General features: G+C 34.3%; 1 protein-coding gene across 1 annotated transcript; it reads left to right on the forward strand.

Annotated features, from left to right (window-relative positions):
• The first annotated feature begins 1,870 nt into the window (after window positions 1-1,870).
• LOC117323323 (T-complex protein 1 subunit delta-like) lies at window positions 1,871-14,675 on the forward strand. Its single transcript, XM_033878467.1, has 14 exons — window positions 1,871-2,118; window positions 2,980-3,032; window positions 4,223-4,312; window positions 5,373-5,481; window positions 7,814-7,956; window positions 8,428-8,549; window positions 9,283-9,418; window positions 9,982-10,121; window positions 10,915-11,011; window positions 11,554-11,661; window positions 11,897-12,027; window positions 13,245-13,479; window positions 13,883-13,996; window positions 14,245-14,675. The coding sequence occupies exons 1-14, from the start codon at window positions 2,019-2,021 to the stop codon at window positions 14,260-14,262; spliced, it is 1,596 nt and encodes a 531-aa protein (XP_033734358.1). The 5' UTR covers window positions 1,871-2,018; the 3' UTR covers window positions 14,263-14,675.
• Window positions 14,676-16,824: the final 2,149 nt, after the last annotated feature.

Raw genomic sequence — 16,824 nt, forward strand, 5'->3', positions numbered from 1 at the left:
ATTATTATTATGATGATGATTTTAATGTTTAAGTAGGATAATGAGATTATGATGATGAAAAATATAGGTTATGATGACAGTGAAGATGATATTATGATTATGATGATAGCAAACCATACATATTGGAATCGATGTGTGTTTGTGTGTGTGATTCTTATGTATTTATGTATTAAAATGTCTTTAAAAATAAAAAAAAATATATATAAAAAAATGTTCTATGACTGTAATAGCTTGGTCTAATATTGCTTATATCATATGTTAGATATATAATATTTACAATGATTGTAATGTAATTATGGAATATCTCATGTAAAACTAGTTCAGAAGAAACGGCTTGTAACAGCTTGTATGTATTATTGCGAATACTGTCAAACCAACAGGAAATAAAAACGGATTTTGATTTTCAGATTTGATTACTTTTGCATTCATTTTTTTTAATTGCACAAGTAAATATGTTTTAATACAAAAGAAATGTAACTAGCTCAGTTTTCTTATCCGATACAAAATGATAAATTATAATACTGTATCTTTAAACCTTCAAAGATCCCCCACCCCTCTCTCTCTGCCCACCCCTGCTGATACAGATGTGACACCATTTTATTACCTGGACAGTTCAGGTATAGCCTCAGGAAATCTTTCAATACACTGGCCAATTAGATATACACAGGCATGTCAATCATCTCCCCAGATGTGAGAAATATGGTAGAAATTACTTCCATAAGAATTAGATGGAGTAATAGATATAGTTGAAATATGTTAAATGTCTTTATTGTCCAGTAAATATATAAAACAAGCTAAAACAGCAAGGCAAAGTAAAAAAATATTTCATACAGAAATTGAATCTGAGTAGTCAATCATATATAGTTCATTATCTTACATCAAGGTAAAGTAACAATATAAACTGGTAATGGCGTCACATTAATCCTGGTCAATCAACCCCTCTCTGAGTATAATGATGCTCGTTATAATTCTAACTTTTAAGTTAACTCTGTAACACATGTCGTGCTATGTTATGACCACCGGTACAGTTGAAAGATTCATTTATATTAAATTAAATTCGACTTTACTGGAACTTTTATAACTACAACTGTATTTTTATATATAAATGTATTTAACCTACACATACCGTCATGAAAACATCACCCATTGTCGCAATGATCATCCCAAAACGTCGTGTTACGGTAACACGACTTAAATGCAAGGTTGATCTCAGGTTTTTGGTCTTGATTTCTTTCTTTTACAGCCCTTCCCACAGGAAAGGTATTGCTTTGCCCAATGGACTATGGTTATGTACGTATGGTTATTGAACACATATTCGGACATTATGTAAACGTGTTCCAAGCGTGCAAAATAAGGTAAAGTCAACACAAATTATCATTCTAACTGGTGTATACAAGGCTCGTCGTTTCGAGAAAACAGGACAACGTAATTATTCGGACATCGTTAAATGACGGACTTAAATTGTCCAAACACTTAACTGTATATCATAATACGGTACTCATTCACCCCTCATTTCATTTCTCTGCATACACATACAAAATAACTTGGCTACGCGCATGGTATTATCACCAAAATGATTTTGTTATCTGTGCTGAAACACATTAGTTCGTTCATTTATTTCACCAGCAGTTTTATATTATAAACACCAGCATTTAAACTATGCCGTTTATCTTTTTTTAAAGATATTTCTTGTTTAGAATTTCTATATCATTCAAAAATTAATAGATTCGTCCAATATTTATCTAGTATTTAATGGGAATTTTGTAGAAAATCCGATATTCAAAAATGTATATTGTTTACAGTCAAACACTTATTGGAAAACGAGCCGGGTCCAGGGACAGCGTACAAAAAAATCTTCCCCTACTTCTAATTACGAAAGCCACCGAGGTGTTCCGATAGATAGCCAGCCATATTGGTTTCTTCTCGAATATTCAACGTGATTCATGTGGGAACCTGCTGTAGAAATCCATTAACATCGTCGCTTCTACACTTAAAGGAAACGTTTTTAATCATCCATCATGCCACCGGCACGTAAAAGTAACCAGACAAGGAAGTCAGAGTACAAAGATAAAGAAAAACCGACACAAATTCGCTTCAGCAACATCACTGCCGCAAAGGGTTGGTTTACAGACGATGCATTTGTTTACATTGTTGTGAACGTGACAACAGGGATTTCTGTTGCTTTATATTGTAAAATATTGGTATTATTACACTAAGATAAATGTTCAATATCCTTAAATGTTCTTTTCGTGTAGTCATGGTGTTTTTAAAATCACATTCTGGACAAAATGCAAGATAGTAGGGAGCCTAGTGTTAATGCGTTTGATAGTCGACTCGCCATGACCAGAATGTTCCTAACAGTTCTATGTGTTGCTACATGTAAGCTAGTGGATTGAAAGTAATCACAAAACAACCAGTTTATATGGAATAAAGATCATTTCATATTGATAAAATCAAAATAGTATGCCATTGATACATATCCAAAAGGAAATTCTGCAATACAGTGTATGATCTTGCTAGTAAACGTTATTTTTTCAAAGGATTTTTTCTTGAATTTGTTGATAGGCTTATTTTTAAAAAAAAGTTTGTACCCTGGAAGATATTGGTTTCAAGTTCATTTTCATGATTATTCCATTTTGTCCGTTGCCGTTTACAACATTCAAGTTATTTACTATATTCTCGCAACATCATTTTTGATGATGGTGCCATGGGTAATTTGAGTTTGTTACTAATTTTGATTTCTTCTAACATACAGGTTATTATGCATTAGTATTTTACATGGGAAATTTCTATATATTTCTTCATCAACACACCAAACATCAATGAAATACAATTATGGATAAAGTCTATTAAAGTGGTTGAAAATAGTTGAAGATACAAAGAAATTGTTTTGCGGAAAGACTTTTGAGTGGAAAGTGTAATAACGTATTGTAGATTATGATTCTTAATTTCTAATTGTAAAATATCTTCTGTTACTAGCTGTTGCTGATGCTGTCCGAACAAGTCTTGGCCCTAGAGGCATGGACAAGATGGTAGGTCTGAATTTTGTTACCAGTGAAATGTCCAAAAAAACTATTCATTCTATAAAAGTGAAAAATTTTCCCTAGTGAAAAATATAGGGCTGTAACGAGTACCCGGGTGACCCGTCACGGGTTGGTTTTGATCCCGACCCGGGTTTGAAATTATGTTCCCGAACCCCGAAACTTTGTACTAACATATAGTAATATAACTACTATAGTTCACCGAAATACACATATATTTCAAAGAACACAGTATAGCTTTGATACACTTGAGTCATCACATAGATAATTAAACATTGTTTTTAGTGTTCTGTAAACATGTCTCCTGTATGAACAGTTACATTGTTGCATCGTCTGTTGACATTTTTCTTGTAACACTCGGAACTCCGCAATGTACGTAAGGCAAAACACACACATTAGAGAAACCTCAACTTGACACCAAATAAACATTTACTGTAATAACCATACACAAGCCTCGCACAAGTCATGGACGATAATAATAGTATAAAGCTGCTCACTTTCGTCATGTCGTTTTCGTGTGTTCTCTTCACCTGAGTTATTACGGTAGAGCTGTGTTTCCGGTCATTCGCAAAACAAACTGCACGTATGTCAACCAAATAACATGGCTTCCTTGATTAAAGTGCGACTCAATACAATGTCTTTTCATCAATACATATCATGACTTCATCAGTAATGTTCTACTAAGAAGTAAGAACTATTCAAAGTATTCATTTAACACAAACAAATCCATGTTCATAATATCGAAGGCATCTCCTGTTCTATTCTAAACGCCGTACAGGGCTACAACTTACAAGTCTACAGCCAACGGGTAACCGGGTACGGGTCGGGTTGTAAAGACCGAGTACCCTGAGGCAAAAAATTTGTACCTGTGACAGCCCTAGAAAAATATCACTTTTTCTAATTTCACCAATCAAGACACTGCTTACAAATGACAATGGAGAAAATGAAAAGCTGACCTGGTATATTTTGCTATAAAAATGTAATAAACAGAATTAAAACCACGGAATCTCAAATCTTTGTGTAAATGTTTTTTCCTCAAGTTTAAAGAAGGGATTTTGTTATTCCATAGGTATTCTTGTTGACATACCTTTACCTCATAGTATTTCAGAAATAGAACTTCATAATTAAGAACTGTTGGTTTTGATATTGTTTAAAATATATTTACTTTTGTTCATATTCAGATCCAGGCCTCAAATGGGGATGTAACAATTACTAATGATGGAGCTACCATCCTGAAGCAGATGATGGTTCTCCACCCCGCAGCAAAAATGGTAAGTTCACAAAGTTGTGCTTTGTGTAACTACGATTAATCAGATTTTAGCCCACCATCATCGGATAGTGGCTGTTGAAATGGCCATGACTCTGTGATCTGATGTCTGTCCATAATTTAATAGATATTTCCCAAATTTTATTTACATGTAGCTGTTAGTTGAAGTTTCGTTACTGGTTTTCCTCTGAAAATCCTTTGACTGTGGGATTATCTCAGATTACATACTACATAGTAGGTTCCCCTTGTTCCCAAGTGTTGCATGAACAAAGTTTTAAGTTTGATGGAATAAATAAAATTGCTGACAGCCATCCTGGTTTAAGTTTGTTATCTGTAATTCTTGATGGAAATTTAATTGTCGATTCATCTTATTGTGCAGGTGTTATAGTGGGACAAGTCGGAAGAATGAAAGTTCAGTAAATGAGAATTTTTTTTATAAAAAATCAGACTTTCATAGAACCAGTAAAATAAATTGTCATACAATGCGATGTAGAGATCCCTCTGGGATACCTTTATAAAAAAAAGTTTAAGACTACAGCTGTTTATGAATTATATTTTTGATATCAGGCTTCATAAAGGCAACATTTCCAGAACTAGTTTGTCATTATATTACAAAGAGTGTCAATTTGAGTTCAGAAAAGAAGTTGCCTTCTTATTGACATCTTGTGTGACAAGTTTTTCCTCTAAAAAAATGAGTGTAAGGAGTACGTCTATGGACTGGTTATGTATTAATATCTCGGCAAATAAAAGAAATAAAAGAGAGATTATGTTTCTCATCTTAACAATGTGTGTGCTATATATGTTGAATTTCTCCCTGGTAAATAATTAGTGTGCAGGCCGAATAGAATTAAACCCTGGTAAATAATTAGTGTGCAGGCCGAATAGTCTTCAACCCTGGTAAATAATTAGTGGGCAGGCCGAATAGAATTAAACCCTGGTAAATAATTAGTGGGCAGGCCGAATAGAATTAAACACTAATATTAGTTATTATTACATTGTACAATGCTTCGATCGTGTGACAATATGGAATGATAAGATATTAATGATATATTTTCCCCTCTCAGCTTGTGGAGCTGTCTAAGGCCCAGGATGTTGAGGCAGGAGATGGTACCACATCTGTTGTTGTCATTGCTGGCAGCCTGTTGGATGCCTGCTCAAAACTACTCGCCAAAGGTATCAATTAACATATATCAGTGATCACCATTGCCTGTTTTAACGTGGCGGCCCGCCACCCTTAGCTGGGTACCCGCCACGCTTACACAACCAAATTCACTCGATCCGCCACGCATGTAATTGTTACCTAACACCCCTATTTTGTATCGATTTCAAGCAGAAAACTGACCCGTTTCTATAGCGTCCGATACTCATTACCTATGGCCCCTGTTTTTACAGGTGAACTAGGCCTAATTGACGAATTGCGATCTCGGTAAGGTGCCTCATCGTTATGTTTTGATATGGTTGACTGATCTCTTGATCACACCTATATCGATGGTGATAATTAATTAATAGTAGGTGTACTGTTCTGACCATGCGAACAGATGTGATTGTATGGTTTCAGTCGATCGGGACATCAGAGAAAATGTTACCATCGTCGACATCGGAAAAACCGACGGTCCGATAAGATTTTTTTTTTCACAAGAATTAATATTCAGCTGGGATAATCAAACTGATAATATCAATACCTAAGCCGATGTTTGAGAAGCATGGATACATTTTTGAAAACTTAATGGCAATGTCACCATGAAGAGAGGAGTATCAGCTTCTTTTTTGGAACACCATGTGAACGACATGCGATCGCGACAACCGATCTAGAAAACCTGCAGCCAACAGACTGAAATCTGATATATCACGCAAGCCACGGCTACAGAAATGCGCATGGATTAATTGTGTATGAAGATGACCAAGGTAAGCTTACAATTAGCCTATATTTGATTTGCTAGATAATGATAATAATCTAATGAATATTTCGTGCATTGGTTTTCTTGTCACGTGCTATTTTTAGAAAGTACTATTAGAGTGATCTCCCTTCCAAAAACGATCTCGAAACGTCCAATAATATAAATAATCTCAGAATCTCTCCTAATGTATCTCTATTTATTATTTGATAAGTGTCATCTAGGTTTTTGATTTTCTTTAATTATTATTAAATAAAGATAAGTTAATTAGCACCTCAAGTATATACAATGTAATTAAAAAATAACATGTACATTTGTAATGAATATGTACTAATTTGATTAAATATTTGTTAAAATATAATTAATTTTTGTTTGGGTTTTTTTTTTCCAAAGATTTATTGATGGTTTTAATTGTTTTGCTTATTACAAATTTGTAGGAAAAAGAAGTTCATAATTATAATATGGTAATGACCACAATAAGATTCATTAAGCTTTTCAAAAATATTTATTTATTTATTTATTTATCTATTTATTATTTATTTATTTATTTATTACCACCAGCAGGAACAGGCTCTCTCAGAGGATCTTGAACTCTCTGATGATGGTGTTTACCCAGAAAGTTCCCTACAAGAAAGCTGCTTCATTCTAGAAGGGACTGTGCAATAGCAGAATGTTCATGTCATTTGGAGAGACAAAGTGTGTTTGGCTTCAATTGTTCATGTATAGTGAAGACTATTTTCAGGAGAAAATTATAGTGACTGTGTTGAATTGATATCTTAATTGAAATTATATTGTGGCTTGTGCATTGCTTTAAATACTTTATATATTCTTATATTATGTCCAGTAAAAGTTGCCATTGAGTTTGATTTGTAGATGCTGTATCATAGATATAATAGTTGCTATTAATATGTTCACTGATAATATTATAGTGCAATTTATGAAATTAATAATTGAAATGTTTTAACTTATAATACTTGACAATGCAATATGATCTTGGTGTGAATGTTGATCATATTTATAACAGTAAAAGATGCTATTTGAGTTTGTTTTATTCAATGTTATATTAAAGAACAGCGAGTTGGAATTGAGATTGAAATGGTTTTGTGAAAATAAATTGATGATTTTTTAAATGAGGAATGTATGTTTGTAGTTTTTTAAAGTAATGGTATAAGCTGTTATTTTGTTTTAATTTACACGATATATATGGCATAGAGTGAGCAAATGATTAAAATGCATATTTATTTAGAAGTAAATCAAACAACATAATTAAATCTCTATTCTTAATGTCATAATTGATGATGTTTCTCGAAACGTCGCACCGCGAGGCTGCATGACATCCACAAAAGTACATGTTCAGAAAAAATTGTCAAAAAATTTTCCTCCACCCATCATTTTGAAATTGTGGTGATCCCTGTATATGATCGAATGTTCAGTTCAAGCACAGGTTTGGGTAAAATTTCTAAATACAGCTGTTTGGATTACAAAGAAACTGTCGGTGAAATGTTTTGTGTATGGACATATGAAATTTGTAAAACAAACTTGGATGATTAAGTAGACTGTAGAATATTTGAATTTGTAGACATTTGATTAAAACCTAATTTGTATTGCAGGAATTCACCCCACAAGTATATCCGAAGCATTCCAGAAAGCTTCAGTGAAAGCTGTGGAGATCTTAGAGAGTATTGTAGAACCACTGGAATTATCTGATCGTGAATCTCTTTTGAAGAGTGCATCTACCTCTCTCAACTCCAAGGTAAATGGACACAAATTTCCTCTAGAAAACGGCTTTAGCTGTAATATCATTTAATCAAAAGATATTTAATTTCAAATTTTAAGAATGAAGAAATGGAACTCTTTATTATATGATAATATATTGATTTGGTAAAAATAATGGTTAATTTATGTTAAGTTTATAGTTGTAGTTTCAAAGAAATTTATGTTGTCATTTTGGCTTGTTCCAGTTTCTTAAACTTTGATACCTTTGAATCTCCATTAAGAGTTGTTAAATAGTTAAAAAGATGTGCTTGATAATAATAATTGTTAAATAATTTGATTTAGCTTACCACAGGTAATCCAAATGTAGATTAAACTTGCTAACGATTTCTTTATATAGTAATAATCATGCCAAGTAAATCGGGAAAAGTACCATGTATGGTACTGCAGTTTTCCGTGGACTGTATGGATTTTGTTGAATGAAAATAAAGAATTGACTTTTGTGTTGTAGGTGGTGTCCCAGTACTCTGGAATTCTGTCTCCCATTGCTGTCGACGCTGTTTTGAAAGTCATCAATCCTTCAACAGCTACCAATGTAGATCTCCGAGACATTAAAGTAGTCAAGAAAATCGGGTAAAATATTTCTGGCAGAATCTTCAACTTGATAATGGAATTCTTGATTGCAAATATTAACATTTCAGAAACATTGCATTAGAGTTTTCTTCAAAGGAAGGGAGACATTGTTTTATTACTAGTTCATGTTGCCATTGAAATACAGTCTTGTCTTGGTCATATCTTTTAACACTATTACAATATATCATTATAAAACTTGAAACACATAAGCATCTCCCACAGATTCTGTGTAGTGTACTAAAATCAGGTCACTTTGACCTTCATTTAAAGGTCAAAGGTCAATTGAGTGGATAATTTGAAAAACAGCCTTGTCTCATGCATAACTTTTGAACAGTTAAAGATATCTTGATGAAACTTTAAACAAATATGCATTACCCACAGGCACTGTATGGTGTAAAGTAAAAAAAACAATTTAATGTAATATTTTCAATACAATCTTGTAATCTTACTTTTGACCAGATATTTTGATGAAACAACCTCTATGTATCTCTGTTAATAAGAAAGAATGGTAGCCATGTTATTGTTTACAAAAAAAAATCTCTAGTTTGATTATTGTTATTAGAGTGAAAGTAATGTTGCGCCTGGGTAAAGGAGACTAAAAGTTAAAGGCAGTTCTTCTGACTTGAAGAATTTTCATGTGGGCATTCTTGGTTTAAATGTTGTCATTTTCTTCGTAGAATTCTTTTGTTGCTTGCAAACTTTAAATATGAAATTTTCTGTAATTGTCTCACAGTGGGACCATCGAAGATACGGAGTTGATTGATGGTTTAGTGTTTAATCAGAAGAGTGCTGGAACTGGAGGACCTAACCGAGTAGAAAAGGCCAAGGTTGGACTGATCCAGTTCTGTGTTTCTCCTCCTAAAACAGATGTAAGTCAATTAACTACTAGTGGTACTCAGAGAATGACTTGTATAGCAAGTCATCAAAATGCAAAACACTTACGAATATTGTGTAACCGGTAGTTTTGAGACTGAACTAACAGGTTTTCAAATGAATGACTGCTTTAATAGAAACTGTGGCAGATTGTTGTAAAATGAAGCTATGAACGAGTTTCTGAATGCTATAAATATTTGGATTTGCCATATAGATGAGACTGTAGATATTTATTCATATTTTGAATGAGGAAACACCATATATTTGTTAGAGCTTCCTCATGGATGATAAAAAAACTTCAATCAAAGATAAACCCTTATGGATGATGAGCAAAACTTTAATAAAAAATATCGTTTAGAGTCCCCCAGACCAAGTTAGCAGATATTGTTAGTTAGCTGTTGATTTCATTGTTGGTTTTGAAAATTAAAATATCTTTCAACTTATTAGAATTATCAGAATCTTTTAATTGATGGATGTTTTGTCATGTTATTGATTATTTTGTGAATAGATACAATTATAAGTGATATATTATAGTTTGTGTCCTAACCTTTGTTCGCAGATGGACAATTCTGTAGTAGTATCCGATTACTCCCAGATGGACAGAGTATTAAGAGAGGAAAGACAATATATCCTAGACATAGTCAAGAAGATTAAAAAAGCAGGCTGTAATGTTCTTCTAATCCAGAAATCTGTGTTGAGGTAAGTTGAGCCTCGTAACGGTCATATTTCCCCTATGCCTGATAATAAACATTTTCAAGTCATAATGAACATGGATCTAATTCATCCAACAAAAAAAGCTCATGTTAAAACATGGGGTTCCCCTTTCTCAAAAATATCTGACGCCGAGGAAACAATAAAGTGACAACACGTTGACAATTTATTATGACATTCTTGTGTGTGATATATTTATCTCTTCCCTAGCAATAACAGGATAACCCTGTGAAGTATACATATGAGAAACCTATATCACCTTCAGATTTCTGTCTCGGCTGTCAAGAACTGTTGTTTGTTTGATAATAATAGAAAATTAGGTTGTTTTGAATTTAGTCAGCAATTTATATGCAGTACATAATTTGTAACAGGAAGTAGTCAAATTATTTCATTCACTGTTTTTCCAGTTACTTTTGAATCACACTATTACTGCATCAAAATGTTTTATGATCAAGTTTAAAAATATCAGTTGGCCGCAGAATTTTCAATATCAGGAAATGCATTAACATAAAGAATGTGTTACAGATGTTTTTCTTCAGAACTTTACATTGGAAAAAGTGTATTTCAATCAGGGTCCCTGACTAGAATTAATTGAATTAAAAATGATTTTTTGTTTAAATTCCTAATTCGAACATCGCAAAGCACTATTCTAGTAAAATATGTATTCCATTAGAATTGCAGATAAAAATCTTTTCAAGTCCTCATAATAGGTAGATATTTATTGGAATAACTTTAAGATTGTTTTTATTTGATTTGATTTTAATTTTGTTCCCTATTACAGAGATGCTGTTAGTGATTTAGCTCTTCATTTCTTAGCCAAAATGAAAATAATGGTCATCAAAGATATTGAAAGAGAAGATGTTGAGTTTGTCTGCAAGGTAAGATTTATTTTGTGTGGTAGAAAATGAAATAATTACCCTGTACACAAGAATAATTATAGCAAGACCACATGTCATCAATGTCGTCAATGTAAAACAGAGAAAATTGTGTTTTGAAGTTGATGGAGTTCTTATTGTAGTACATGTCCACAAAAGGCCAGTTTTCGTATACATGCTGTATACAATAGCAAAAAACTTTGTCAACATCTCATTTCCTTCTGACATGTTACTGGCTTGCACACATATCTATTCAATGAGAAAATATATTCATGTAATTACAATCTTAGATTTTCAATTTTCTAATAGCAATGTTTGCTCTTTGGCCTGTATAGAAAACTTGTTTTCTCTGACAACTCCAAAATATACAAATGTATATATATATTTTTAATCGGATAAATAGAATTACTCTGGTGCATTTAACATGATAAAGGTGTATTTCTTCAGGGATAAATAAAATTACTTTATGCATTTAACATGACGTGTATTTCTTCAGGGATAAATAAAATTACTTTATGCATTTAACATGACGTGTATTTCTTCAGGGATTGGGATGCAGGCCTATTGCCAGTCTGGATCATTTCTTACCAGAAAATCTTGGATCTGCAGATTTGTTTGAAGAGATTCAAACCGGACCAAGTAAAATAGTCAAGGTATGTTCATAGATACACATATTTTGAATGTAAAATTTATTTTGGAAATATTTTCAAAACAGTTGTAAAAGATATAAAAAGTGGAAATATTGGCACTTTAAAATGATGACTTTGTCAAAATTCTAGTCATAATTCTATGTATTTCCATGTTGAGGCACTGGCTTTTCAGTGTTGGTGATATTAACATTGTAACTATTAAATCGAGATTGTAACATTTCATCAATTGTATGAACAGGTCACAGGTATCCCCATGCAAGGAAAGACAGTGACTGTACTAATCAGAGGCTCAAACAAGCTGGTCTTGGAGGAAGCTGATAGGTCAATCCACGACGCCCTCTGTGTAATCCGCTGTCTTGTCAAAAAGAAGTATGCACCGTTTTCTTATTATACCCCCGCAACGAAGTTAGGGGGGGTATACTGGAATCAGGTTGTCTGTAGACGCATTTTGTCCGGACAACTCCTCCTAAACCGATGGGCCAATTCCGATGAAACTTCACACAAATATTAGTGATCATGTGTAGATGTGCATGCCACTTTATTTTTCTCAAAATTATGGTTGCTATGGCAACTGGTCACTATAAACAGGTTTTCCGATAAGAACCATAACTTTAACTTTGTCCGGACAACTCCTCCTAAACTAAATGGCCAATTTCAATGAAACTTCACACAACTATAGAGGACCATGTGTAGATGTGCATGCCACTTTCTTTTCTTTCAAAATTATGGTTGCTATGGCAACTGGTCACTATAAACAGGTTTTCTGATAAGAACCATAACTTTAAGTTTGTCTGGACAACTCCTCCTAATCTGAAGGGCCGATTTCAATGAAACTTCACACAAATATAGAGGACCATGTGTAGATGTGCATGCCACTTTTTTTTTTCTTCAAAATTATGGTTGCTATGGCAACTGGTCACTATAAACAGGTTTTCTGATAAGAACCATAACTTTAAGTTTGTCCGGACAACTCCTCCAAACCGAAGGGCCGATTTCAATGAAACTTTACACACATATAGAGGACCATGTGTACATGTGCATGCCACTTTTTTTTTTTTTTTTAAATTATGGTTGCTATGGCAACTGGTCACTATATTACTGGGTTATCTTAGTTAGCCTCTAATTAACAGTTCCAATTCACCATTGACTCGTGCAGATTGCGGGTGTATTAGTCAGCCATCCTAGCGACAGTTCTAGTTGTTCTTAGTTTCAATTCCATCAATTAGATCAAGAAAACTCTGCTCCATTTAAATGGAAACAATTCTATTAAGGCCAAACAAAATTAATATCTTGTTTCTTGGGCACATTTTGCTATTCAACTGTGTTGGAAGATTTGTGTTGATAAAATTTTGAAATTTAGGTTTAAAATATCAGCTTGTGCTGCTTAACATAAAAAATAATTTCTGGTCCTTATTACAAATTCTCAAAATTTGGTCAGTTTGTGTTAAATGACCATATAATTTAGTCCATATATTTTAAATATCCACTTCAAATATTACCTCTGTAGTAGTATATGATATTAAATTTTAATGGGCATACTGTTGGAGGTATATTTCCATAATTATACTCTCTTCTTTCTGCTTTAGGGCTTTGATTGCTGGAGGCGGGGCTCCAGAGACGGAGTTGTCTCTCCAGCTGATGGACCATGCCAACTCCCTGACTGGTGTAGAACAGTATTGCTTCAGGGCTTTTGCAGAGGCTCTGGAAGTGATACCTTTCACCCTGGCTGAAAATGCTGGCCTCAACCCCATTGCCACAGTTACAGAACTGAGAAACAGGCATGCCAAGGGAGAGAAAACCGCTGGTATTAATGTCCGCAAGGTAAACAACTAGCACTGTTATTTTATTTAACTTATTCAGTATTTAATCTCCCATCTGTATGCGTTGTTTGTTTTGTACTTAAGTATTTTAAAATTAAATTTTGTGAGCTTTGGAAAACTGCATTAATACATTTAATTAGGATAATTTTTTTTTGAAAGTTGGCTTGAACAACTTGAAACACTCTTGTTTAGGGACTTTTCATGTTCTCTTGCTATAACTGGTACACTTCAATATGAAAATTTTTGCAATGTAATAATAGAAATAGAAGTGTTATTATCTTCAAAAGATGAAAACAATTGATGTTAATTGGATAATAAATTACTGGTAATGTTTTTGATTCCCCCCCTGATTTTCCTATCATTGACCATGAAATCTTGACAACAAACACCTTTTCTCTTTGTAGGGAGCCATTACCAACATCCTGGAGGAGAATGTTGTCCAGCCCATTCTTGTGTCCACTAGTGCTATTCACCTAGCCTCTGAAACAGTCCGAAGCATCATGAAAATTGATGATATTGTAAGTAAAACCTGATGTCTGCCATCATAGTTATTCTTGTCTGACCTTACTTTGGAAGATTCCAAGATATGGGTTTTGAGAAATATTCTATCAAGCATAAATGACATGAATTTGCTTTTCAAAATTGATTGAAATGATTAATATTTTGTACCTTCAATAGAGAAGTGTTTATCTACAGCAAAATATTGCATGAAAATGCCATATATATGAAGTAAAAACTTGTGCATTGAATATTGTTTTTGTTGCAGGTAAACTGTGTACGTTAAATTATTGGAAAAGCTACTAAAGAAATATCCCCCCTGCATCAAATGAGGTTTCTGTTTGAACAAAGAATGAGAGATGGACATCCACAGTTCCCACAGCTGTTCATTAACAGCTTTGAAGTGTGTATGTGAAGTACGAGTGCTAGAAGTGAAGCTTTGGAAGTCCACCCTCATCACTGGAGGAACAATCACAGAACATAACTGCACGTTTTTGTGTACAAAAATTCAAGAAACAGCAACATGCTGATGTGGACTTTCTTTTAAGGAATATTTAATTGAACCATTCAACGCTGATATTGTTATGTTATTAAACCGTTTGGTGTTCTCATCATCAAATCTTCATATTTATGTGTAAATGTGTGATAATATATGTGCTGCCTGTCCTTTTGATAAAAAGTAAAATTAATTCAAAAATATATTTGACACTTTGGTTTATCATTTATTAGCGATCAAGCTTATGCAATCATGTTTGCTAATATCTGTCTTTTAGAAGCAAACAAGAGGTATTTGTTCGGATGTGTCTCCAGTCACCAAGTTTCCTTTAAATGCGGCTCCAAGCATGCAATAAGATTTTGGTCTACGTCCGTAATGGAAGTATCGTTCTGGTGTCGGTGCAAGGTTATGCCACTGTGCAGCAGTGTTAATGTCCTTGCTTGCCTGAATATTTTTCCATGCAATCGTGATCCAACCCATTTAAACAGGTTATTGGTTCTATGTCAGACATGATTAAAAATCTCAATTCAGATGGCACAACTAGGGACCCAGGGGAACCTACACATGGAGTGTGAGGAATATCCCTCCAGCACTTTTTTGGCCACCTGAGACGAAGTCTCAAGTGACCTATTCTAACCGCCTTTTGTTCGTCCGTAAATAATTTACATTTTACAGTAAGCTCCCATGGCCAAAGGTCAATTAAAATTGGGAATTATATGGTCCCAACCCCAGTGGCCTGAGGGATGGGGCCAAAAAGGGTCAAATTGACTAAAATTTCAAAAATAATAACTCCCAGATATAGTAGGACCAAATACTCTTCACGGATTAATAGAATCTTTCCCTACCTTGAGGGTGTGACGGAGAAATCTCAACCTGAGGGGGAGATTCTTGAATGTCCAACCCGAGGCTTGCCGAGGGTTTGGACATTCAAGAATCTCCCCCTCAGGTTGAGATTTCTCTGTCACACCCTCAAGGTAGGGAATGATTATTTTTCTCCCACCTCTTTTCTTTATGTGTTTTCCCATCGGCGATCTCCGTCTGTTTGTAAACAAGTACACATGTCAAAAAAACCGCGGGAAATATGCACACATTTCCATTCATCCATTTCACGTGGGGTGACGTCACTCACTCATCACTGTCCGACTCTGAGTAAATCACACAAGGTCGCTTTAAAATCGACTTTGTGTTGTCATTATGGCTGTGGAAATGGATGTTAAATGTTCCCCCACTGATTGTGGATCCATAAAACACCGATCTTGTGACATCGGACGGAGTTGGGCACAAGGAAATGCTGTTGTGCGATCTTTTTACTTGTGACAGTTGAACAATTTTGTCGCGATCGGTGCAGGTAGGTGCACTTGTGCTCTCAGTTTCAGTTGTAGGCCTACAGTTGGGGGATTCATTTGTATTTGAAAGAATGGCAGACATTTTTTGTTTTTGGAAACTGTTCAGTTGTCTGTAGTTGTTTAGAGACTGGGGATTTTTGTATTATTGTGTACACAATTTGTTTGTTGACGTAGCAGACGACGTAATGTAAACAAAAAAAGTAGTTCCGGTAGTACTTCCGGTGAAGAAAGTGAGCGCGTGCAATCTGTCACACCCTAGGGTGTGACAGATTGCACGCGCTAAAAAAGACAGAGAAATCTTGTACACTCAAAACGGGAGACAAATCTGTGAAAGGTGGGAGAAAAAAAGATCTTAAGGTCCTTTACCAAAATTGTGAATTTCATAACCCTGGGGAGGGGTTAAACTTTACTATAGTATATATATAGGGAAATCACAATTTTGACTTGTTTACATTATCAGCATGGGATGCCAGCTCAATGGTATGCACATGTTGGTACTGGCTGATGGGCATGGCCAAAAAGGGTAATTTAAATTAACTGAAATATTTCAAAACTCGGGTGACCGTAAAGGTCCATTGGCCTCTTGTCAAGAAGTACCTGGTAGTAATAACAAGGATTGTTTATGGAAGGACCACGAATGCAGGGCGATTTGAATAGCCGACCATCTGATGATAATCTGCTAACAAAGTCGCTGAACTTGTTTACATACAATAATTCAAATATTTTCACATCAACCAAGTGCAGATTTATACTGTAAGACTAATGTTGTTGCACATCTGCATCTGGTTCTGAATAAAATGCCATGTTGACAATGTAATTTACAATTGATAGTCCATATACAGTATTCTGAGATTTCGACAAATCTCCCTTTCCATCAGTTCTAATGAAGTCTTTGGTGTGGTCTTGATCTAGTGTTAGTTTTTGGGTCCATCAAAATTTCCCAAGATTTTGCTATTTTGGCCATTTTGAACTTTTAATTCCAATTGCCCAGAACCAATTTCATTAA

This window comes from Pecten maximus, chromosome 3 (genome assembly GCF_902652985.1).
Source record: "Pecten maximus chromosome 3, xPecMax1.1, whole genome shotgun sequence".
Taxonomy (NCBI): domain Eukaryota; kingdom Metazoa; phylum Mollusca; class Bivalvia; order Pectinida; family Pectinidae; genus Pecten; species Pecten maximus.